Here is a 26,198-nt window from a genome sequence, read left to right as displayed (position 1 = left end):
GTCTGCCTTCACACTAAGAAGCAACCTTCTTCACACTTTGTGCAACATTAACTGCTGAATCTACATCTGCAGTGTGTGCATGTGTGTGTGTGTGTGTGTGTGTGTGTGTGTGTGTGTGTGTCAGAGCACCGCCTGGTCCCAGATAATCCTCTTCTCTGCAACGGCAGTGTTTTACACATGACTGGTTCTTATTCCTAGCCTGAACTCGATCACACACACACACACACACACACACACACACACACACGCACACACGCGCGCATGCTCTCCATAACTGTTACACATTTATTACGGTTTGACCTTTGCCCTGCCGTCACAAATCTCACCAAGCCGTACCTCTTAACGGGCGGCTGAATCAGTAACTTCATGAAGTCATCCGCACATCTGAACACCTGAACTGGTTCAGCTTGGTGCAAAATCCCGTTTTACCAGACTGTCTGCGCTACTTCTAATATCACATTTTAACAAAAGAAAGGGATGTGAAACGGTTTTTAGGGACAAATTATGGCAAAATCCAGTAACGGAAATGATTCAAAACAATGAGATTTGAATCTGTTTGATGTAACACTCACATAAATGAGCTCAATATTCCTTCCATTATGGAAAATATTTGCTATTGTTAGCGATTCTTAGAACCTCTTCATAACATCCTCCTCTCTATCTCAGCTTTCCTGCCTCTCTTTCCTTTTCTTCACATTCTTCCACCGTCAAACTCTCTTTAGTCAGTGGGTAGTTTTTTAAGGGGGGAGGGGGGGGGGGGGGGTGGAGGCTGGGCTGCTGAGTGATGACTCCTCCCCTTCTGGCTGGGATGAATGTAGGGGTTGAGAGAGGGAGAGAAGGAGTGAGAAGAAAAAGAGGGAGAGACAATAGACTTTAATCACTCATGTGGTTGAGAGCTGCTGGCAAGCCGAGTTCCACACACGCAGAGAGGAGAAAAAAAAAACAGAAGAGGGGAAGATAGAAACTGTGTGTGGTGGAGGGAGAGAGGAGAGAAACAGGAAGGAGAGACTGAGGTGGACGACTTGATCATTAGTTACACCTCTGAGCAGAAGACGAGTCCAATCTACAACCAGACCGAGGAGAGAGGAGGAGGAGAGCCCAGCTGATCCTCTTCATCTCGATCCCTTCTCCATCCACTCCGCCGTCCAGACTGGAGAATGTCCCTCCGTGCCTGCCATCCCTGCCGCTGATCCAGGCGGTCAGCATGATCTCCCACTACCCTCTGGCCACCCTGCTGCCCTGGCCTGCAGGCCCCCATCACCACTGTCCAGACCTGGACTGCACCTTACTGCTGGAGGGTGAAGGAGGTGTCGCCCTGCAGAGGTACCAGCCTCGCTCCCCAGAGAGCAGCCCCCGCCACTGGGTGAGTACAGGGCAGAATAGCTGTGTGTGTGTGTGCCCCTCCTGCTGTTTGCTGGAATATGTTTTTATTTTAAGGTACTTCCAGTCTTGTTAAGCCATCTGGCAGATGTTGGCCTCCCCATGAACGACCTTCCTGTGCTTTCTGTTGTTTGGAATGTGTGTGAAGAGTCATTTGGTGTCACTGGTTTGGGCAGTTTTGATAGATTCAAGGATGGGAAGGGAAGTAGAAAATTGTTTGGAGCTGTAACAGGACAGACGAAGACAAAAATAATGACTGAGAAAAGAAGCTTGGAATTCTAAGCAGTTAAAGATGTGCAGTGAGGAGCAGACTGGCAGTGTCTGTGACGCCTCCAAGGTCTGTTTGCTGGATGGCTGTGAGAAACAGGGGAGAGTGATATGATAGGAAAACTGTGGGTGTGCTGATGCACGGCTTTGTGTGTGTGCACGAGAGAGAGAGAAAGACGTTTCTGACCACAGCTGAAGAGCAGATCACAGCAAATCAGCGGCTGTTCTGGACTCAGCAGTTCTGGCCCGGCTGGTGGTCACATGAACAACTGATGGAGACACATCCTGCACTCAGCGCTTCGCTCTTCATACATAAAGCAAGAGTCCTTCTGAAACCAACTGAAAAACAGCCCACAGATCAATCAATGTCTCATTTCTCAGATGACTGCGCTTCAGTTCCTCTGCTTGGCCTCCACTCGGGGAAACTTTATGCAACTAGTCGACAACCCAAAGTGCAATAACGCAAACAGCACAGTAACCTTTGGTGGCACAGACGGGAGGGCAGCTGACCTCTTGTGAAAAGCAGCATATTCACTGTAACTACCGCTTATTGCTCACTGCGTGCGTGCGTGCGTGCTTGTGTGTGTGTGTGTGCGTGTGTGTGAGCACAGCCTTGCTGACTGGTCAGAGTTCACAGAAGAGGCATTACTCACTTTACTTCGGAACCCAAACGCCATAATGACTTGAATATGTGTCAACCAACAGCACAGCAGGACAAAAAATGTTGCTTACGTTACACTTCATGTGAGCGTCCGGGCGTCTGAGTTTATTTACCTCCATTTAATTCTCAGCCTGTGAGTGCGCAGATTCCTCCTAACAGTGTGATTACCAGAAAACAACCTGCAGCGACAGCTTATTCCAGCTTAGTTGTGGCTGATTGCTTGCATGTGCGCACTTTTGGTATTGAGGCTAAAGCAAAAATATTTTGGTGTTCACACGTGGCACATTGAGATTTAGTGAGAGCCAGGGGTCAGAAAACCGGCCAGCTGAAGTGTTCTTGAACAAAACACTGAACTCTACGTGCTAGGGATCAATTCAGCTGTGGAGGAATTACTCAGATCCATTAAGTAAAAGTACTAATACTGGAAATTCTGCTGTGAGAATTAGAAGTATGAGAAAGAGAAGTATGAGAATGAGAAGTATGTAAGTACAATCAGGAAAGTACTGAATGCAGGACAATGCCCCCCCGCATTCATCCATTCACACACACATTCATACGATTCACATCAGCTTTAACCAGTCACACAGCATCGGGTTCAGTATCTTTCCAAAGGATGCTTCGACATGTAGACTGCCGAGGGATCGAACCTCCAACCTTCTGATACGCCGCTCCACCTCCTGAGCAACCAAAATCGTTGCCAATTACTTTTCTGTCAGTTGACTAATTGATTAATCAGCTAAACGTTTCAGCTCAGTTTTTAGTTTTCTATGACAAAAATAATCTTAATTTGAAAAGTAACGAGTAACTAAAGCTGGCAGATAAATGTAGTGAAGTAAAAAGTACGATGTGTATCAATAAGTGGCATGAAAAGAAAAAACTCAAGCATTAGTACCTCATACGTACTTCAGTACAGTACTTTCATACACCACTGCCATTCAGACCCCAAACCTCCATTATAATTGCCCTGAAAATAACTCATTTGCTGTAATAGTTTACATTTCTGTCAGATGCCGATCACACTGCGGTTCTTGTTTGTATGTTCTGAGCCAAAGATCATCATCCTCCTCCTCCTCCTCCTCCTCCTCGCTGCCTATCTGACATCCTGGCTGACGTGTCCTCCCATCTTACAGCACCGTTTCCACCAATTGTTTCAAGGGGTACGAAGATGGAGGTTCACTCGCAGACACTCATGCTAATGCTGTAGCCGAATCTCGTGTGCATGGCCCTTCATGTCCAAAACTCAAACGTGACTTTTTTTTTTTACAGTATAGACTTATGACTGCCATCACAGCTGGGTTAGAGGGCAATAAGGGTGGTTATATGGAGGGATGAATGCTTTCAATAAAGTTATTCAAGAGTAAAGAACCATCAGTGGGGTAATCAGGAAACTTGTTTTTGGATTGAGGCTTTTGCAGCAGCTTCCAAACCAAGACTTTGTGACAAAAAAAAGCACGAAAGTCCAAAAACAAGTTGATCCATTCTTGTGATCAAAAGCAATGATTGCACGATCTCTCAAAGTGACTTTGTGATGCTCACGCTGGCTTGGAGGGCAGAGACTTTACTGTTCTCAGGTGTTCTTCGTTCTCCTGTCAGCTAACTTTTTCCCTACAGAGGAAGGTTATGAAACCATGCCAGCCATAAAGGCAGTGATTGGACTGATTACCCCGCTGTAATCGCCTCACTGTGCGGTTATATACAGCTCTAAGGTTCACAGTTCAGAGTGCTGAGGTGCCGTTGTCAGCAGTCCACTCTGGACACTGAGTTTCTCAGATAAACACGCAGTCATTTGCACAAGCGGAGATGGACAGAAAGATCTGCTGACTGTCACACACAATAATTCACAAGAAATAAACTTATGTAACGAAAATGCATCTTTTAAATTGAATTATCAGGATGTTGCAAGATGTGTCACAAGAGGGAATAACAAAGGACTTGACCGGGTTTGAACCCAGCTGCACAGAAGTGAGAGTGTTGACAAATACACGTATCTCAGTGGGTTATCGCAGTACATTGTACTACATTTACTGCGTTTTTAGAAGTCTGCAGAGTTCTTTCATACTCTTCTCTCTCTGTCAGTGATAGGTCAATGCAATTAAGCTGCAGGCCGGTCAATAAAAAAACTCCAGTGGAGGGAATATTAGCCACCACCTCACACCCGCCGGGCTACAATAACCAGCAGGGTGGTTCAATAACCTCAGCGGGTCATTCGCTGGAAATGCAGAAGTGACTTTCAGCAGGGAAAACAGGGACAAAGGAAGGGGGGGGGGGGGCGATTTCGATGATGCCGAGTTTTCCATTGAAAAAAATAAGAAAGCTGAGTTAGCACTCCTCCTTCCTCTTTCTTGTCTTTTTGAACAGAGAAGTGCACGTTTGAGGCTGATGCTCAGTGACGTGTCAGTGTTTCCGTTTCTGAAGTTTTGATTCTTGCTTGTCGTGTGTTTTGATGACTGTTGTGATTCATTCATCCGGCTGAGACTAGTTCTACAGCTTTTTGCCTGTCATTGAATAGAAAACTGTGTGGGTTTCAGAAGTGCAATTCTTTAACGTTTATTAAATATAAACACATCTTGCAAGTTAGTTTATCTATGGCCCAGCTGGGGGAGCACCGTTCAGGGGGTTTGGAGAGGAATGGGTTCAATGATTAACCCAGTTAGCACTGACAATACAAGGGACAAGTGGAGGGACAGTAATGTGCTTCAGTCTCATCATTTCTGTCCTTACTTTTGTCTAAAATTGCACAATTCACAAACTTCTCTTTTCGTTAAAATCCAGGCCTCCGTCATCCTTTCATTCTGTCCGCCACTTAAGACGGTGTTTACACACTTGGGTGACCCCCAGCGTGTCAAGTTGTCTGGGTGCCTGCGGCTCTGCGGAGGTTCAGATTGTGATCTTGGGCCTAATTAGGTCACATAATAGGACTGGTGTGAAAAGTCAATACTGCGGGCATTGTCCGTGTCACCCGAGTGTCCATCCCAGCGCGACAGCACCACAGGAGCAGCTCGCTCAACTGGAGCAGAAACTCATTGCACCATATGGAGAAGGGTGTGTGTTTAGGGGTGAGTTGGCATTGGGTTGATTTGATTTGGTTTTTATAGTGTGGCAGCTCTGTGACTGTGTGTGTGTGTGTATGTATGTGTGTGAGTGTGCATGGCAAGGTGCCCCCCACCAAACACACACACACACACACACACACACAATTCTCTTCTCCTTTTCCCGCTCAAGCAGTATTAGCCAGGGCGCATGACTAGGATCAAGCTGACATTGTGATGTGTATATTAGCTTGTGTGTGTGTGAGTGTGTGTGTGTGTGTGTGTGTGTGTGTGTGTGAGAGAGAGAGAAAGAGCATGAGTGTGAGTGTGTGTGGCATCAGTGTGTGAAGCTGGAGGCTGCTGGTGTCCGAATAGCGTTTAATACGAGCGGTCAGCACTCACACACTCTGTATGTCAGCACATCACTAACTATAATAACTGGTCAGAGGTCAAACAGAGAAATACGCAAACTTTGTGACAGGAAATACATCCTGTATCTGTTCAACGGCAGGATTTATTTTTATATATGTTGGACCTCTAAACACACATGTGGCAGAGTAAATATCTTAGATTCTGGTGGGTGTTATGGCAACAGCCGTGCTTGTTTTTGCGCTACGACACAGCTACTGCCTCTTTTGTGCAGCAGCTCTGATGTGTGTTGTTGTGTTGTGCATCCCTTGCACGCAGTTTCATTTCCTACAACGCACATGCTTCACACTTCAGTTTAGCACCGCAGACGGCAGCGTATTATCCCTCCGATTTAGAATAAGTGATGGGAATTAAACGGTTAAGGTTAATCATATAAAGCAAAAAGTGAAACGGCCCGACGGTTGACGTATGTGTGACTTTGCACATTCTGATGTGATAGCCGTGTAGTTTTCTGGTGTGATCTGCAGTTTTGGTGCGGCAGCAGTTGTCACCGGTGTGCGACCGGCTTCATTGATGCTGCGTGTTGTTTTTGTTGCATACGTGACAACTTTAGGGTAGCATGTATCTGTTGGGCAACAGATGGCCCATCTCTCATTAGCAGGGGGTCAGACAGACAACCGAGCCAGCCCAGACTGATTCATTCAAGGCTTAGCAGGGCTTAGATCTTGTGGCAGGGGGTGCAGGGTTGGGGTCCCATGAAGGGGGTTGTGTGGTTGTGTGTGTGTGTGTGTTTTGGTACTCCAATTTATCGTAACTCGACTAAATGCACCTGAAAGTACCTTAACTGCCAGCATACCATCTGAGTCATCATAAGTCCGGGGAGGTTTATCCTCGCTTTAATGCAACAGTCCTGCTGACCCCACATGGAGGCTGCTATAAGATAAAAATAAGCCTGTTTCACAGTTTCTTATAGCCTAAACATCTCTGGACATCAATAGGATTGTGTAGATTTGGAGTTAATAAAACTCTGAGCACCTTTTCCTGTAAGTATGTCTTGGTTTGCAGGGTCAGCTGTGTTTAATGTGGAGTGAGGAGGAGGAGAAGAAGGAGGAGGAGGATGAGGAGGAGGGGTCTTGGTCTGCAGCTCTGGACTTTACTGGAAACTAATGATGTCACCCACCCAAAGAGAGAAAGAGGGAGAGCTCAACAACAGCCAGGACAATAGATCTGAGGGGAGCAGAGACATGACATAAGAGAGGAGGCAGAGAGAGAGAGAGAGAGAGAGAGAGAGAGAGAGGGAGGAAGACAGAGCTTTAATGTGGCTCTTTGAACAAAGGGTTCAGTTGACCGAAGAAGACACAGGAACACAGAGAAAGAAAATGCAGCTGTGGGAGAAGACCTGGCATGTCCTTCTCTGTCTGTGTTGTCATTGTTCTTACGACTGGATCCACGGACACTCATCTGCGGATCTGTTACCTCGTTAAATAACTATCAGAGGAACCTGCGCGCTCACAGAGTGCCTTGCCATGGCTTCACCGCTCTTAAATGACCTCTTTAAACTACTCTGATTGTCTCTTTTTTAGGTTTTATTGAGTAACAGCAGATCGTCCTTACCCTGCACCATAAATTCAACCTCTTGGGTTTTGTCGCTCTGGCCTGGTCTGGCTAAAACCTCTGCTGACTCTGGATAAACACGGCGGTTTATGAACTCTGCCCTCTACTGGGTAGTATGCTTTGAAAACACAAACCCACTAACCGCACACAAACACACAGTGAAACGCACTGTATGCGTACCCATGCATAATACAAGAGTACGAAAGCAGTGACACATTCGGCCCAGATATGGGAGCAGGAAAGATTCTCTGTTTTTTCTTTTTTTTTTTCATGCGATGACTTTCCACTGGAGAGTCTGGCTCCACTCACAGCTGATACTCCTCTCACTGGATGAAATGATGAGTCTCCTCTCCTGTTGACTTGTCTGCAGCTGAAAAGAAAGCACAGCGTCTCTTTCCGGTCTGAGGTATGAAATCACTCGTTCTGTGGAAGCCAGTGCAAGATGGTCCTGTTGCATCACGCTTGTCTTGCAGCCAGTATGGATCCTCTCAGTTTCAGCCTGTACTGTCAACTCTCCCCCTCTGTCTCTGTCTCTCCCTCGCACACTTGCAGAGGAGATAACGTCCTTTCAAGTTAATCTCAACAGTGTCCCGCACTTTCTCTGATACATGACCTTCTTATCTTGGATGGAAACAGTGAGACCCCCACTCCCACTGCTGTCGTCTTGTGCGTCTGTGATTTGGTTCTGTTTTTTCAGCACTGTGATCCCCACTGTTTGTCGGTCTGTCCAGCTCAATCTTCTTGCATTAGGCATCCTCTCCTCCTTCTATTTATTGGTCTGATTTTATGACCATGCTCTGGGCCAGAGAGGCTCCCCAGCCAGTCAGGTATGAGGACAGCAGGCTCGTTGGAGTCAGGAGGCTGGAGGCAGGAAGTGGGAGATTTCCTGGAATGTGCGTTTTTCCCCACAGTGGTGCAATAACAGTGTGAGCAGTGCTCCTCCTGTTTTTGTCCCCTTTCTGTCTCTGCTGTGGCTCTCTGTTCTGACTTTTTGGAACAGGGAGAAGACGATCGCACTTGGGAAGTTCAATAATTGCAGGAACCCTCGTCAGGGGCTTTCCTAAGTGTAATTACGTCATTAATCGTCCGAGAGAAAGGGAAAACTTGGTCTGAGGATTGGCCTGCATTGCAGGAATTCCTTGAGCAATAATTGATGGTCTTCCAAACATAGCAGCATCAAGATGCCATTCACCTCTGTCGCACTGCCTTTCATTTTTACATTCAGGCTACAGGAAATCAGATTAGAGGAGAGCGATGTCAGGTTCAGTTACAGAGCTGCAGACTTAAGTCACAAATATAAGATTGTGACACTTACACAGTTTTGAGATTCTTTTATTTTATTTGAGTATTTCCATTTTATACTAATTCATACTTCTACTCCACTATATTTTAGAGGAAAATATAGTGCTGTCACACTACAGCTACTGCACTATAGTTACTAGTTTCCTTGCAGGTTATACAAATGCAGCATCTTGGTGTTTGTCTAAGAAATATTATTAACATCCCACATCATTTGATTTAATGTCCAGCATTCACTTGATGAGACTAGCAGCTTAACTTGCAATCAGCACCTTCACGGCAGTGATAAGGCTCCAGGAAGTCAGTGTTTCTGGTCAGTCCTTGACATAACAATGTATCATTTTCACTCGTTTTTTTGTGCAAATTAATCAAATGAGATGATTTTTATTGAAGAGCTTTTGAGGAGCTGGTAGCTGGATTTTGTTACTGAAGCTCTACCTTCATATCCAGGGTACAAACCTGAAAGTGGTATCAATCTTCTCATTGAACTCTTGGCAAGAAAGCAAAGGACTTGGATTTAGACCAAAATACCTAAAAACGGCTCTGACATTTAATGAAATTTAGCCTCTTTTCTAATGTGTCCCATTAGAATACCAGTATACATTAATGGACCTGGACCCCAGAGAAAGACAAGACATTTCCCATTTTCCTCTCAAGCTGAAAGATGTACGTTCTCATCTGCTCATCCATCAGACGGCGCAGCAGCTGTCACATTTGTCAGATGTCTTGTTTGCTCTGAAATGTGACATCGCTCCCACTGTGAGACCAACACTCCAGTCCCCCTGGGGCTTAGCTGGAGGTCGTGTGGGGTCGCAACCTTCCCACTGCCCCTCTGAGCTTCCCAGAGCTCCAGAGACCCAAGTGGACAGCGGGGCAGCTCAGTCTGGGAACTGGAGGCTGGCCAGATATCTAGCCTGATGAACAGTCAGCAAGAAGAAGCACTGATAAAGCATATGACCACCGCACACTGAGAAACACTGACGGAGACTAGCATGGGGCTTCCCTGGCCTTCTGGTGCCCTCCACGCAAAGCTGAGAGGGGGCAATGATGCCAAAAGTGGGGACCTTGTGTGCGTGGGTGCATTTGTGTGCGTGCACCTTGCTTGACAGCGTGGTGCGTGTCAGCCAGTGACGTTGAGTGTGACGTTGGGGTTATGTGTTGGGTATTATGGGAGCCAGAGGAGTGGGTGGATATATCACGTACACAGATGAACACACACACAATATTGAGAAGGGGGCCACAGCAGGTCTAGCCAGCTCCCACTGAACCAGATGACAATAAGATCATAAGGTTTCCACTGTCTCCTGACTCTGAATCAGTTGTTTAGTTATTCCATCAGCCGACTAAATGGACTAGCAAATGTGTGAACCACCACGTGCTCACATTTGATGTTTGTGATGCAACTTTGTACAAAAAGACCCCTCACAAATTCGACGCTTGATTCATATCTTCCCGTTTATTCACACAAGTGGGCTGTTTGAGTACGTGTGCAGGCACATTCACAGTGGAACAGTGTTGCCCATTCTCACACTCGGCCTATTCTCCTCTCCTGTCACTGACAATGCACAGTACTGGTGACGACATCTACAGCCTTCCTTGTATTGTCCCACGCAGGGGCCATGAAGCTGCAGCTGCCTCACACACAAGACAGCAAGGACTTACAGTACATCACTTCATCCAGTCATATGAAGTCTGTATGGAAGCTGAAGAAATTCAGGGCCACCAGCGATTTATCTCGCCCAACCAACTCCTCATAAGAGCGTTGCAGTAGTGGGTGACAATGCACCTTCATCTGCATTTTACACAACTATTTATTTGCTGTTCCTGTGTAACTCCTGAATAACCTGCTGCTGTAACACAAGACATTACCAATTTGGGATTAATAAAGCACATCTATCTATTTCCTTTTGCAGATTTACTCAAAATTTGGGTATAGTTTGCACAACATTTGGATGGAAACCCAGCTAGTACCAAATAATAATGCAAAACCTCAATTTAAATAACACTGCCTGCTAAAACGGGAGAATTGTACAAAGGCACTTGTAGTATTCATCAAGCAATGTTAAAACATAGCGGACAATGACAAAAAAATAAAAAAATAAAGCAAACCATCCATGCGATTAATACTACCCAGTCCAGCTACTACACAGATAGTTAGCATAGTTCACCACAACTTTAAGCTAGCATTACTTAACTGTTTGAAACAACTTTTTACATGCCAGTATGTTGAAATCAACAAATTGACAGCTGACGACAGGTATTGTACTGTTGGAATTAAAAATACACCCACACAATTACAGAACAACAGTCTGGATTATGGTCATAAATGGACACGAAAATGATACACCTCGCCCACTATATGGAGAGGTGACGAGAATATGTAGTGGACACCATAGAAGAAGAAATGAAGGCGGAAAGACGTTGAAATTACACCTGACAGAGTGCAGTGTACATGTCGTACATTTGGAGGCCTTCCTAGTCAGGTATTTGCTACAATTTGACAGATTTTGGACAGTTATAAGACAGGTTACACTCACCAGACCTCTGCTGCGCGGTCTTCACCTGTGCTTGAAGCCAGCGGTTTGAGGCTACATTAGCCGCTACTAGCATAACACGCCCGAATATACGACATCTCTAACTGTCGGAGGTCGAGTTGCATTATGGGTAATGTGGGCTTCAGGTTTTGACATTGTGCAGGCCAAAAAAACTTTATCTCTGCTGCATAAATCAATCATGATCCTTTCTTTTATCTTTCCATCGTGAGTCTGACAATGTAGAAGGAGTGCAAAGCTAAATTAGTGCGTACTTTTCTGAAGACCGTCTTCAGCAGTCTGAGTTTATCGTATAAAGTGCGTATCTTTCGCTATCATGGCCTTTTATTGTGTAATTTCCCACATGCGTAATCAATCCTTCACCCAACTAGAAAATACTGTCTGGGGAAACAAAAAAGCAAGATTACACTTAAATGACCGATTTAATTAGTCTAACTGTGACTGCTGAAGCCTCATATTAACAGCTTGTAGATTTTTACACAGTGCAATCAGACAACTCCCACACAATACAGAACAAACATCCAAGACATTTTATTCTCTAAAGACACGCTTTTATTCGCATATTGTACATATCACAAGGATTTAATTTTCATTTTACTTTTAAGATTAAAAAAAAAAAAAAAAAACAGCAGCAACAGAAATGAATAAAACAACAGGTAAAAGGAAAATACACAAATAAACTACAATAAACAGCTGATACAAATCAGTCATGGGTGTTTCAGGAAGGAGATTTATTATTCTTGCGTATTGAAGTGTTGCGCAAACAGCCTGCGTCTGAGCGCGCACATTGTTGTCAGTCTGATGAAAGTCGGACCAAGAGGAGAAGGAGGAGGAGGTGGTGGAGGAGGAGGAGTTTCAACGGAACTGTTGTGAGTGCAAGTAGGAGGAGTTCGGTCATTCAGTAGAAGAAGAGAGAGCCCGCTGACAGACACAGGAGGAGGATTTGGAGTTTGGAGTGGAGCGGACCAAAGTGTGTGAGCTGAAGGACAAGAAAATTTCTCAGCGAGAGGATTTTTTTTTTTTTTTTTTATAAGGAGCACATCATCTTCTTTCCTTGGCGGATTATTCCCGAGCTCTGATGCTGCCCCCGGACCATGAAAGAAACGCTCACCATGAAATTCGCCTGGAAAACTAAAATGGTAAACAAAAACAAAAAGATCTCGCATGGTTTTCCATCCTGTGCTCTGTTGTTGAGTTTGTGGTTTTGAAGAGAGGGGGAGAGGGAGGGAGGCTGAAGAGGGAAAGGGGGGTGGAGGGGGTGTAGGCTTGGGAAAGTAGCGGATAAAGGGGGGGGAGGAGAGGAGGAGGAGGAGGGGGGCAGTTGAACATTGAGTTTTAATTGTTTTTATCAGGTTTAAATCCAGTTTAACCTACATTGCTTGTGCGTAAAAATGTCGCGCAAAGTTTGGAAACGTGGTGAAGGAGGGGATGATAGAATAAAAAAAAATCCCCTGCCGACTCCGCCAGAATATGAACTCGATCCGCTAGCTTTCCCCTCCCTGATGGTGCATATGAAAACTTTTGTCTGGGGGCCCGCAGCGAAACAGAGAGGGAACAATTGGCGAGGCCCCTGCCTCTCCACGGGTCCCAGCTGCGTCCAGGCGAGGAAAACACAAAAGCCAACAGATCAGCGCCAAAGATTTAACACAACTGTTGTTGTTGTTATCTTGGGAGTATTGTTTCACACGCAGCTGATAGGCTGATAGGCAGATTAGCACTGTTAGAGCAGAGATAGTGTACTATATGCCTCTGTGCTCTCCTTAGTGCCCTCCCTGTGCACTTTTTGAGCATCTTCTGTGGAAGGATCCAAGAGCAGAGAGTAAACAGCTCATCTCCTGTTTACACTGTGCCCAGGCTCACTTGATAAACTGTGCTCTCTGGAAACTCACCCCTATCTACTCGGTGATGTTTCCTATCCTCCTCCCTCCGGTGAACAGAAATAACACTGTGACAGTTTTCCTTTCCAATTTCATGCGAGCTCGTGGAACTTTGTCTCACGATAAGCCCTAAACTTGGTGCACAAAGCGAGCAGAGCTTTGTTTTTTGTTAAACCCTGCACTGAAAAACATCTCCAGTTCTGTGGCTGACAAAAAGCAGGCTGTGTGTGCAGACTGTGAACTCAGCAGCCCGGGCCGGCCAGCACAGAGACCTCCCGCTATTGTTTTGGGAGTGTGTGGACTGCATGACTCATGCACTGATGTATTTATCTGTCTCTGCGCCAGCCATCCAGCCGGCAGCCAGCAGTGGCTGAAGAGAGAGAGACAGGCAGAGAGACATGCACTCACCAGGTTGCTGACCATAAGACCAGATGCTGAATGGGGTAGGGGACAGGGCATGTGGACATGTTGCTGACAAATGCATCTTGGGCCATGCAGACCTGTTTGCTGGTTTCATCTGCCAGAGGCGGTTAAAATCCCTCTTTTTACTCCTCCCCTCTCTTTCTCTTTCTTTGTGTTTTTTTTTGGTTCGGGCTTTCTTTTCATCTCGGCATCACATGTTTCTGTTCAAACCCAAACACGGCTCAGTCATGGCCGAGTGCCACCGGCCTTCAGGACCGTCCATTGAGCCTGTTAACGGCGACTTTGACCCTTGACCTCTTCTCTGGCAGCCCTTCTGTTTGGGGAATAGTGTGGACTTTGCCACTGAGCTGTGTAAATGAAAGTGGGGACAAGTGAGAGTGATCTTGGCCATCTCAGCCTCTGTGTGTGTGAGAGTGAGGAGGACTTGGCCATAATACTGCATGCGTGGTGTTTACAGTATATTTGGCCAGTCCCTCTGCTTCGCTGTCTCTGCCTCTGTTTTTGTCTCTGTCTCCATATGTTGATGTCTCAGCATATCTCTGGCTGTGTTTGCGCACACTCTCTCCCAGCAGGAGTTTTGTATTTTGATTTCACTGTGCTCCCTCTGTGTGTTTATGCACTCTGCTGTTATTCGGTGATTTACAACCAGAGACAGACACAGTGCATATGGGGCAAGATGAGCACAAATCCATTGAGTCTTACGAGCTGGTTTAAGTGTGGTTGTGCTCTCAAGGCGCAGATTTGTAATCAAGCTCTGTTGGCTTGTATAATCAGGCTGCCAAACAGACAAAGCCATGTCAACACAGAGAACAAGTGATGCAAATGTCTTGTTTTATTTTGTGGGAGCTTGTTTGGGAGACTTCATCCATTCTGGCTCTTATCTCCAGCTTTTCTGAGCTCCAGGAAAGCAGTCCAGCTCTGGCTCCAGCTCCAGAGAGACCAGGACACGGTGAAAGAGATGGATAGGGAATAAAAGAGGGAGTAAAGGCAGGGAGGGAGGCCTGGCAGGCTGCAGCGGTGGGGGTTGGGGATTTGGTCATTCTTGACGTTTTACTGCACTCTCGTCCTTCTTTTACTAGTTTGTTTGAGTGCTGTGGTTTGTTTTTCCCCTGTATTCTCTCCTGATTCTTTCTTCTGCTTTTTCAGTTTCCAAAAAAAGCCAATTCCTATTTCGTTGAACTATTGAAATGACACTTCTTGTGGACGTTAGATCTGCAGCCTGAAGCTACTGACTGGAAAATGTTGAATCTTTTCTTATTCTAAATGCATCTCTCCTCTATTCTGGAGCTTGCTAACATCCACCCTCTTGCCCTCTGCTTTCAGAGCTCGGTGCAGGACTGGGGGGAGGAAGTTGAGGAAGGAGCCATCTACAATGTGACACTGAAGAGGGTTCAGATTCAGCAGGCGGCCAACAAGGGAGCAAGATGGCTCGGGGTGAGTGGGCCCGTTTGATGTCTCCCAGTATGACAGAAACACAGCTGAAAAGGCTTCTTCAAAGGCGAGACAAGCTCCAAACCGTCAGTGAAACAGATCACACATATGAAAACCTGATGCTTTTTCCACCCTCTGAACCTGTTACGCTGCAAAACGTGGAGCGCTGTGGAACAGTCTCTGCTTCTGGAATCTATCATGTGTAAAAAGTTTATAAAAGCAACCCAGTTAGTTGTGTGCCGACTGCAGAGCTCCAAAACAGAAAATCTAATCTCTATTGTTTAAAACAGAGCCCGTCTTTGAGTTTGTGGGGCGTCTCTCAGCATTGTGCTCCACCAGGGCTGTTGTTTTAACATTTGGAGCTATAAATCTCCCAGTTTTGACAACACCTTTTAGTTGCCTGCTGAAAACCAACAGTTTCACCAGACCTGGACTGTTTAGCTAAAGCATGTGATTTCCTGACTTTCCCGGCTGCCAACAGAACTGCTCACTCCCCTGTACAGCACTGTTTTATAAAACGCTGCTATGACAAAAAAAAGTTGGGGGTATTAAAGGCTTTTCCTTGAGTTATGCATTTTTCTGTGCGTATGAGGCATCGCTGTTTCCTGCACTGCTGTTTATACCAGCATAATAAGATGTTATACAATGTATTATTATACTGCACAGAAGGGCCAATTAGGGGCATTATCCTTAGTTTCTTTCGTGTGTTTTCTCCGTTACAACTAAAGGAATGCACAAACCCGGCGAAGTCAGATATATGTCTCTTGTCTACGAGAGAAAAAAGTCAGGATCTTGTGTTGTGAGTTTGTTTGTATCACTGGTGTCTCATTGTGCTTGACATGGGGGATGGGGGACTGGCACGTGAAAGAAGGAACTGATAACAGCTCTGAGGCCTTAAAACTGTATTGATATATTGACATCGGCGTGAGCTGCCAACTGTATTCAAGCTAATTAAAACAACATGGGTGCTTTATGCTGTGCCGTCTATTGAGTAGAACAGAATAGAGAGCGATGCCTATTGAGACATGAGTATATTTACTATGAAGGGTCAATTGTAAGTGAATAAGGGCAATTACAATCAGTGGGATTGTGCGCCTACACTGATGCATTGTTTACAGTGTGTGCAGTTGGTTGCAGAGTCTGTGTATTTCTAACTCATTGTGAATTGTAAAATCTAAGCCTTTGTGTGTGTGTGACTGTACAGTGGGTCACCTCACAGAGATAAATAATGGCATTTCTTAATGCACCGGGTTGTTATCAGAGGGGAGAGGAGGGAGAACTTGGCTCCGCTGTTGCTGTCCTCCTCTCTGTCTGGAGGGACGGCGGAGGAGGAGCCTGCTGTGATTAAAAGCAGATTGGAGCGTTTCCTGTTGTAGCGTGCTAACTTCACCAAGGTCTCTTTCTCTGCACGTCTGTGCCACCTCGTCTTCTGCTCTCTCCCCGCCTGTTTTGTAACCGCTCTTTATTTCCCCATAGACACAATCGTCGGACACATCTGGAGAAATTCGAATTAAATATAGGTCACGATTGTCCCCGCTGTTTCCTCCGTCCCTCCATCTTTTTTTGTCGTCTAATTGTTCCACTCCTGTGCAGTGGTGGAAGAAGTATTCAGATCCTTTAATTAAGAAAAGTACTTAAAATACTCCAGTGCAGGGAAAAGTCCTGCATTTAAAACCTCACTTAACTAAAACTATGCAAGTATTATCCAAAAAATGTGCTTAAAGTATGAAAAGTAAAAGTACTCATTGTGCAGTAAAATGTTTCCTGTCAATGTTTTGCAGTAGATGTTTAAGGCTGATACTGCTCTTTGGTTTTATCTACAGCAATGCATCATAGTCTATAAAGTCATCCTGTTTGGAGGGATCTACTTTTCACGAGCTCAGAAAAACAGGCCTGTCTTCAGCTGTGTGACGATGCATTTTCCAGCTAATTCAAGAGGCCTTTAAATAGTTTATTTGCTTCAGAAATAGAAAACACACGTGGATTTTACAGGACAGGATATGTAAAATTGTAATCTGAAAAGTAACTTGTAGCTAAAATAAAGTATAAAGTTTGAATTTATACTTAAACACAGTACAAAGAAAACATCATATAACAGTAAATCAATGAAGAACAAGCCACAAATCAAACAGGACAAATCTGGCCACATATAGTCGTTACTCAAAGACAAACTGAAAAATTAAAGGACAACAAGACAACAGACAAAAAGAGGGGCGCAAAATCTAAATAAAATACCACATAAATGAATTTGTGTTCTGTTATTAACTGTGGGAGACGACAGCCAAGACAGCCTGACTCAGTAAAAGTATTAATCCGTGATGACGCGCGTCCAAAGCCAAACAACACCAAGACAATCTTTGGAAGCTCGAGCCAAGTCACTGCAATGCGTAATATCTCTCCTCAGCTCACTTCCCACTGGTTTAACAGTGTATAAATGTGTGCATGTGTTTAGGCAGAGGGCGATCGTCTACCCCCCGGCCACACGGTGAGCCAGCTGGAGACCTGCAAGATCCGAAGCATCCGTGCTGGAACACTGGAGCGTCTGGTGGAGACGTTATTGACAGCGTTTGGAGACAATGACCTCACCTACACCTCCATCTTCCTGTCCACCTACAGAGCCTTCGCCAGCACACAGACTGTGCTGCAGCTGCTGCTGGACAGGTACAGCTGGAGTCGACTGCTGCATGAAGCCAAAGCAAAGCACAGATTTACGTTTCAGCGGTGCTGAACGTGCCCTCTCCTTACTTTCTGTTGCAGGTATGGAAGTGTGGAAGAAAATGAGCAGGACTCAGGCAGATGCCGAAGCTCTGAAACCAATGGAGCCATCAGAAAGTGAGATGCACTTTTATATGTTCGTCACTAACAGCTCCATATGGGCAGCTTTCTAAAGATAACATTTTTTTCTTTCCTCGCTGTCTCCACAGTGCCCTGGCTTCTATCCTGCGTGCCTGGCTGGACCAGTGTCCTGAAGACTTCCAGGAGCCTCCTGACTACCCCTGTCTACACAGGCTGATGGACTACCTGCGCAGGGCCCTGCCAGGCTCCGAGGCTCTCAGGCGGGCAGAGGGTCTGCTGGAGCAGCTGCAGAGTCAGGCCAGCATGGACGACGCTGATGGTAACTATTTTTTAACATGTAGCTCTTTGTTCTGTGCAGTCGCCTTTATTTCCTTTGTGTCAAATTTTCTCTGGTTCAAATCATCCGTTTGCCTGCTTTTAGCTAGTTTCCATGGGAACAGCTCTTTCTGCCTGGGGGAGGAGGAGGAAGTGGAGATCGAGGTCCAGGAGAACTTCCTGTCGTTTGAGGCCGACCTGGTGGCGGAGCAGCTGACCTACATGGATGCGGTAAGTGGAGGGAAATGAGAGGGAAACGGGTGGATTGGCGGCGTGAGATGTGTGGGCGGGAAAAGGTCACACAGGTTACATCGCCGCGATGTTTCCTCAGTGGCGTCATGCTAACATCCGCCTGCTCTTCTGCTCCTCTAGCTGCTGTTCAAAAAGGTCGTACCCCACCACTGCCTGGGCTCTATCTGGTCCCAGAGGGATAAAAAGCACAACAAGCACAGCGCCCCCACCATCCGTGCCACTATCACGCAGTTTAACGCTGTGGCGGCCTGCGTGGTCAGCACAGTGTTGAAGCACAGACAGATCAGACCGCATGTCAGAGCGCGGGTCATCCAGCGCTGGATAGACATCGCTCAGGTTGGTAGAAACACGCACGTATAAATTCATACGGGCCACACAAACGGGCCAAGTTCTGATCGTCCCTGTGTTGGTCCCCAACAGGAGTGTCGAATACGCAAAAACTTCTCATCCCTGCGAGCCATCGTATCCGCGCTGCAGTCCAACCCGCTGTACAGGCTGAAAAGGGCATGGGCCTGTGTGCACAAGTAAGCCTCCGATCTCTCAGCTGTGTAGATAATCTCAGCGCATCTCAATGCAAAAATCAGCCCTTTGGCAGAATTCAACAGCATCTCTGAGATGTTGATTTTGCGTGTGTGTCTTAGCTGATATGTCCGTTACCGTTAGCTAACATGAATCTGTGTTCTGCGCAGAGACAGCATGCAGACATTTGAGGAACTGTCGGACATTTTCTCCGATCACAACAACTACCTGACCAGCAGAGAGCTCCTCATGAGGGTGAGTCCTGACAGTTATTTCATATGTGACGGATCTGTGAGATGATGAGTGAGGAAATTTAAAATCCTAACAGATGTAACTTCACCTGGACATCCTGAAAACATTCCCTCATTCACTTCTTCATTCGACTCTCAATGACTGACGCTTTGTTTTCTCTGTTTGCTCTACAGGAAGGCACTTCAAAGTTTGCCAGTCTTGAGAGTTGTGCCAAGGAGCACCAGAAACGCACCCACAAGAGACTTCAGCTGCAGAAGGAAATGGTGAGACAAAGGCTCGCTAACAAAGAGCTTCTGCAAAAAAAAAAAAAAAAAAAGCCAGGCAAATGGAGCTTTTATCAAAGAGTGCTAAAACAGAGCTCTCTAATTTGAAACAACACATTCCTCTAAAGCAATGTGCTGTAAAGTGAGTTCTAGCCTCTCCAATGAGATGAAGCCACATGCTTAGCTTTGTTTACTCAGTGCGCTATGTGCTGTACTTGTATTAAGCCTGTGTTGTATTTTATAAAACCCACACTGGCATCTGTAAACCATGAGGACCACAGTCTAAATTAGTCTCCGGCTTTGTTGTGGCACACGTCAAGTATTTCTTTAAACTAAATGTGGTTTCAGAGATATCAAAAAGCCGTCTTTCTCCACAGGGAGCAATGCAAGGGACGATACCGTACTTGGGGACTTTTCTGACCGACCTGACCATGTTGGATACGGCCCTGCCGGACTTAGTGGAGGTGAGAAAAAAAAAAGCCTGTACACCTGCTGAATGTGTGTGTGTCGATGTTTGAGAGCATGTGTCTGCGAGTTTACACACCTCCGCAGATCTGAGAGTCTGCCTGTGTAACCGCTGTCAGAAACTGGGGCGTAAGTTTCCATGAGTGCGTGAGGAATTTTGTCGACCCATTTTCGGAGTGGTCCACCTAATGCTGTTTGTCTAAGCGGCCACTGGTATGTGATGTCCAGGGTCTGACAGCGTGCTCTTTGTGTCCTCCGCAGGGTGGCCTGATCAACTTCGAGAAGAGACGCAGGGTGAGTGTAGCTGCGAGCCGCCTCCTCCGACACGATTACACCCCGGCAATTATCAAATGGTGCTAACGATCACTAACCTTCTCTCTGTCCCTGCAGGAGTTTGAGGTGATAGCTCAGATCAAGCTGCTGCAGTCGGCCTGTAACAGCTACTGTCTGACTCCGGAGCCGTATTTCCTCCGCTGGTTTAAGAGCCAGGCTCAGCTCAGCGAGGAGGAGAGGTACTGCTGCTTCCCTCTGAATACCTTCTCTCTTGGCTGCACCGTTATCCATTAGATAAAAAGCAAATTAGTGCATGAGGTCATGGTCTGTTGGACCTATTGTTACAAACAAACACACAATAGAAGCTTCTTTCTGTCTTTTCTCCTCGCTTCTCCCTGCTGTTCTTTTGTATTCTTGTCCTCTCTGACTTCTTCTCTCTTACTCAGAATTCATGGTTCTCTTAACCAGTTGGCACATGACTTGTTTTTTTATGATGCTCATTACTGTTCTCTCTTGCAGCTATGCCTTGTCCTGTGAGATTGAAGGTCTTGGCGACAGCAGTCCGACGTCACCCAAGCCTCGAAAAAGCATGGTGAAGAGACTGAGCCTGTGAGTACATCTAGAAAATAGATGTTAATAGAGTCTAATGGAGGAGGGTCTAGTTTTAAATGAAATGTGCCTCGTGTCACACTCGACATGTCACGCTGTCATATTCAAGCTCTGGATTGCTGTGACCTGATTATTCTATTATCTAATAAGTGACTTCCTCTTATTTCCAGGCTGTTTCTTGGAACAGACAGTAATGCAGCCAGTTCTCCAGTCAGAGAGACGCCGCGCTCGCCTCCTACTGGCAGCTCAGGGGAGAGCATGGACTCGGTCAGCGTGTCCTCCAGTGACTCCAGCAGCCCGTCAGACAGCGAGGGCCTCACCCCCATTCACACCTCCGACTCCCAGCAGAACAAGGTGGGCTACACTTAAGAAATGCGCCTGGTTTGGTCAGACTGTATGAAAGTTATTGGCGTGTGGAGGGGGGCTGAGTGTATTTTTAAAAGGAGGTCCTTGGCTAAGAGAAAATTTGTAATTCACTTAACTGTTATCAACTAAAACTGCACAGAAAATTAAGATTCAAACTGGAATATCTTAATGGAATAAGAATTTTTACATAATGTCCAGCCGTTCTTTATTGATTTATTTTTTTGAACCCTGAGCTGTTGCTAACAGATTTGACATTTTTAACACGTTGAACTTCACTGTAGTTCTGCTCTCTGTGCAGAATTAAGTGAATGTGGGAGCTGCATAAGTCAGGAGGGACACGTTGCATCGACTCTGCAGAAAAACGTTCAGACATTGATTACTTATGTTTCTCAGGACAGACGTATCGATCCTTCTAACTAATCTTTATTCTTTATCGGATGCCCATTAGCTTCCACAAAGTGGTTGCACGTCTTCCAGGGGTCCTCCTTATAGTAACAAATTAAAATTGCGCTGTGTCAGTAAGATGAAAACGCAGTATAAGCCAAACATAGAGATCAGGAAAGAAAGTCGTTGATTTTAAAAATAAACCCAAATAAATAAACCCCCTTTCCTGTCCGCCTCCACCCTAATAGATTTCATTCAGCTCCTCAGTCAAAAAGCTGTTTTTTGAGGTTTATATGAAGAACAGTTCAGTTTATCTCTGTCAGCGCTCACAGTACCTTCGCCTCAGACAGATGCAGATATGATCAAATAGCGGTTTTGTGTATCTGTGTGTAACTTCTGCTCTCGTGTTTCCTCAGCTATCAGAATCCTCCTCTTGTACTTCGCTCCACTCGATGGACACCAGCTCGTCGACAGCCAGCGTCTCCGTGACTCCTGCGTCTCCCTCGCTCCCCGGGCCCCTGTGCACCCACAGGCGCTCCGTCTCCCTCACGCCATTGACCCCCAGCTCCCCGAGCCAAACCCCGGCTTACAACACCCAGGCCCAGGACGCGTGCATCATAAGAGTCAGCCTGGAGCACGGCAACGGGAATCTCTACAAGAGCATACTGGTACGTAAATATGTGTGTTTGTGTTCCTGCGTGGGCGAGATGCTCCGTGTTCACATTTCCACAGAATACATGTTAAACCCTGTGTGAGTAAGTTTTTGTCTATTCTCTAAATAGTTGACCAATCAAGACAAGACTCCAGCCGTCGTTTCTAGAGCCATGGCGAAGCACAACCTGGAGGTGGAGCCAGAGGAGGGATACGAACTGGTACAAGTCATCTCTGAGGAGAGAGGTAAAAAAAACTGCTTTTAAACTGAGCCTCATTCATTTTTCATGCAGTCCCTGGGGCAAAGTGGAGATACAACCTGTTTGCCTCAAATAATGTCGTTAATAGGCAGCGTTATTCCAAGACGAGAAGTCAGATTTTTACAATGAACACAGAGCAGAAGCTGTGGCAGCAGTTCGAAACTCTGATGAAACGCTTTTTCTATTTGCAATTCAGCATTTTAATTATTGCATTTTTCCCCACTGATCAGCTGTTTTGCACACTTAATGAACCACAGTGACTCATGTATTGCTGACTAAAGGTATAACAGCACAAACAGTCAGAGCTTAAAGCATACTCACGATCCCTCTCTCTCCCTGTTATCGCCTTTCAGAACTGGTGATCCCAGACAACGCCAACGTCTTCTACGCCATGAACACCTCAGCCAACTTTGACTTCCTGCTGCGGGTGCGAGGCTCGGCGGGTCGGGCAGTGCAGCTGCGAAGCCGGTGTAGCTCCACGCTCCCTCGCACCCAGCACCGCTCGAGCCTCTCGCTCCGGCTCAGCAAGGTCACGCTGTGACCCCGGACTGCGGGGACCCAGCCGTTAACCCTTACGCCACTAATCCAGGACAGTACCGGGCATGGACTTGATGTGAACTGATGGGTGAAGAGACTGGGCGGACGAATGGATGAGGAGCTCCGGAGGACTGCTGATGGATCCCAATGAGACTCTTTAAGAGCTCCGCTTTGACTCTTATCTCACCCGTTGAGCCTCACCCTGGACTGTGCCACCCCTCCTTGCCCTTTCAGCCCTTTGCCCAGCCTTAATATGGACCATGGGTGTGTAGCGTGACTGCTGTGCCAGTGGGACTTGACTTTTAACTAGTGATGCCTGTGACAGAGTGTAACAGCGACCCCAAGTGGCCTGCACTCTTTACAACAACAGGCTTTTGCACATGTTACGGGAGCAGCCAAACTCCTGACCTCCAACAGTATTCTGATATTGAACGGACTTCTTTTTTGTTCTGTGATGTCTGTGTAGCTGAATCTTTACTTTTCTGGTAACAGAAGTGTGTCGAATGCAGAAGGAGAAGACTGATGGTGGAATAGATGGAGAAGTGGACTGAGTGTCCGGTCCTGTTGCCTTTATCGATGACTGAATGGACCTCTGACAGTATTCTGAATGATATTGATTCATTGATTGACAGGAGCTGTAATGTCATTATTCTCCCCAGTCGGGCACGTTTAGCTGCCACGTCCAGCTCGTGCACAGTGTGCACTGCGTGTTCAGCCCCTCTCATGTTATGAGCTGTGTGACGAATGCAGTGTTACGTGCATTCTGATTGGTTCCATTACTTGGTTTTAACAAGTCCTCGGCAAATACTGAAATAGCCTTACCTGCCCTATCTTTAGGGTGTAGAGATGAAATCTGTGCTGCTCTCCAATCCAGAAAGATGATCCCTCACATCCTCACATACTCAGTTTGAATAAGAAGAGAAGAAGAGGAGGAGGGAGCCGACTTCCTGGACTGGAAAGCACCATGCAAAGTGTCTCAGACTGATGCATACTTGTACCTCTTTGCCCTTCATTATATGAACTACAGAGTTGCACTTGTCAGTTGGTTGAGATGCCAATGGGATGTGAAAACAGAAGAACGAGTGAACCGCTCTGTAAGCGGTTTCCTCCCTCTTCACTAAATGAATTACTATTTTTGTTTGTAACTGTTGGTTTTTATATGTTTTTGTAACACGATTCAGGCCAGAAATGGATGCCAGATTGGAGAGTGATGGAGGACTTTTTAAAGTAACGAATCCAGAGTGTCATAAAAACAAGAAAAAAAAAAAAAAGAAGCCAGCGCCATCAGAGTTTCACAGCAACACTTATCACCTGTCACATAACAGCCGCACATTTGCAGATAAACACTCGGTCATCTCTTTTCTTTCAGTTATAATGCACTCCTGCAGATCTCACGGTGTCATGTGAAATCGAATGTTCAGCCAGTGAACGCTCTCGGTTGATATGACATCCTCCTCCTGGGAGAACTGGTTCACTGTTGGCCTTATGTTAATGGCCCAGTCATATATCTCCATGCAGCACTTCACTTTGAAATGTTCTCATTAAAATCACCCCCAGTTCCTGTGTTCTTCACTGCCAAAGACTCTTCCTCTACCTGAATAAATAAATTATTATCATCGTTATGATGGCTGTCCCGTGTGCTTTTGATTGAAACTACAATGAGCAACGTGTCGTTTCTAACATCTAATTATTGTAGTTTTGTTCAAACGTCTCTATTGTCAGATGTTTTCTATGCACATTATGCTCCTTTGCAGTTTCAAAGCACATCTGTCAAACGACACAAACAGCTGCACTCCATCATTCGTCTGCCTGCTCTGGATAGACGCAGGCAGCTCTGCCTCCATCTCTTTACCCTTGTGGCGTGACAACATGCTCGGTCCTGTTGGGATTGACATTATCAATAAAAGGACCAGAGGCTGTTCTGGACGGGGCCCAAGTTATTTTGCTGAGTGGAAGACATTTCTGCTGACTTGAATGCAGCAGTCACGACCTTCCTTTCCTGAAACTGGTTTGCTGCTTCGCTGGTCAAACACTTTTCCAGGAATTCAAAGACAAAGAGGCATTTTTTTTTGACATTCACAGGAATTCGTTCAAACCAGGAAAGCAGACATAAATTTCCTTTACAAGCCTTCGACTTTCACCCTCGTTCAACACAGCAAAACAGGTGGAATTGTTCTTATCCGTAAAACCAAGAGGACGTTTGAAATATGTATACACACTTCAGCAGCTGTGAGTTCTCCAAAAGAAAACAAGTGCATTTTTCAGCCGGGTTACATGGTGTAAAAGTGTGTGTTTAAATATTTATACACGTCTTTGTTGAGTTTGCTCCACTGTTTCAAACATTCAACCAACAGGCAGAACAACGACTAAATACAAGTGGAAACACCAGAGCGCTTTGTTGTCTCATTTAACTCTCACTCATGAAATAATAATGACAAAATCAAAGAGCAAAGCGTCGTTCATTACTGCAGGAGAGGCAACACGAAGCGGAACAAAAGAGCAATATCAAACAACAAAATCTGAAATATTAAACAAAAACAAGGGCAGCTTGCTCCTAACTTTTCTCTACATTTATCTGTTTCTTTGGGAAACATTACAGGCCTCTAATGATCACTGAACACTTAATCGGTTGAACTGCAAACTCAAGTCCACATTAGAACCTGTGATTAGTGGTCATTAAGCAGACATTTATCCACTTTAAGGGGCCACAAGCCAAAAAGGTTTAGAGTCACTATTTGTGTGCACGCAGCTCAGGTCCCCTAAGAGCCTCTGTTGCTCTCGTGAGGCACACAGTATCTACTCTTTTGCAAAGTCAGTGTAATTATTCCACAGATCCTCTCAGGCAGACAGAGCCCTGCAGTGCAGCGCTGCAGAGCAGAACAGCGCCTGGATGCTTGAATACGAAAACACCGGAGCCTCTCTGCACTCTGTCACAAGTCTATCCTGTGGAGGCCTTTCAGTATTTCCAATGACAACTGTGTTTCCTGGCCTTTTCAGCAGCTTAATAGCTGTTTGATTGAATTGCATTGCAGCCTGCGCTCAACGAGCTCCATCGACTTGACCATGGAGGGCTGAGAAACATGATAAGAGTGAGCGCGCTTCAACAGGTGGTCGCTCTGCACGGAGGACAAAGGCTTTTTCCGCTGTGTCAGACTGAGTGCGCCACAAGCCAGGTACAAGTACATGTCCCCTCACCTCAGAGACAGGCATAAACACACACACAAGTAAAAAGCAATATTAGTTACATATACCATGCACTGCTGGAGGGAATACGTAATAACATTTGACAGAATAAGCTCACTGCTTGAGGATGAATCCAAGCACAAAAAATAAAATAATATTAAAGACGGGAGC

The 26,198-nt window shown here is 45.8% G+C and overlaps 1 protein-coding gene across 2 annotated transcripts; it reads left to right on the top strand.

Annotated features, from left to right (window-relative positions):
* Positions 1-1,062: 1,062 nt before the first annotated feature.
* On the top strand, positions 1,063-24,465 carry rgl1 (ral guanine nucleotide dissociation stimulator-like 1). Of its 2 annotated transcripts, none has more exons than XM_076726918.1 (18): positions 1,063-1,363; positions 14,795-14,905; positions 17,355-17,563; positions 17,660-17,734; positions 17,827-18,017; positions 18,120-18,244; positions 18,386-18,601; positions 18,686-18,789; positions 18,955-19,039; positions 19,210-19,299; positions 19,677-19,763; positions 20,026-20,058; positions 20,155-20,276; positions 20,557-20,646; positions 20,817-21,000; positions 21,813-22,064; positions 22,179-22,293; positions 22,661-24,092. In XM_076726918.1, exons 1-18 carry the CDS (start codon positions 1,205-1,207, stop codon positions 22,846-22,848), a joined length of 2,436 nt encoding a protein of 811 aa, XP_076583033.1. In that variant the 5' UTR covers positions 1,063-1,204; the 3' UTR covers positions 22,849-24,092. The 2 variants fall into 2 exon arrangements, with proteins under 2 accessions (XP_076583033.1, XP_076583032.1); XM_076726917.1 differs by lacking the exon at positions 1,063-1,363 and adding an exon at positions 12,104-12,310 and having other exon boundaries at positions 22,661-24,465.
* Positions 24,466-26,198: the final 1,733 nt, after the last annotated feature.

This window comes from Chaetodon auriga, chromosome 3, assembly GCF_051107435.1.
Source record: "Chaetodon auriga isolate fChaAug3 chromosome 3, fChaAug3.hap1, whole genome shotgun sequence".
In the NCBI taxonomy this organism is placed as follows: domain Eukaryota; kingdom Metazoa; phylum Chordata; class Actinopteri; order Chaetodontiformes; family Chaetodontidae; genus Chaetodon; species Chaetodon auriga.
This window is presented reverse-complemented; position numbering and strand designations above follow the sequence as displayed.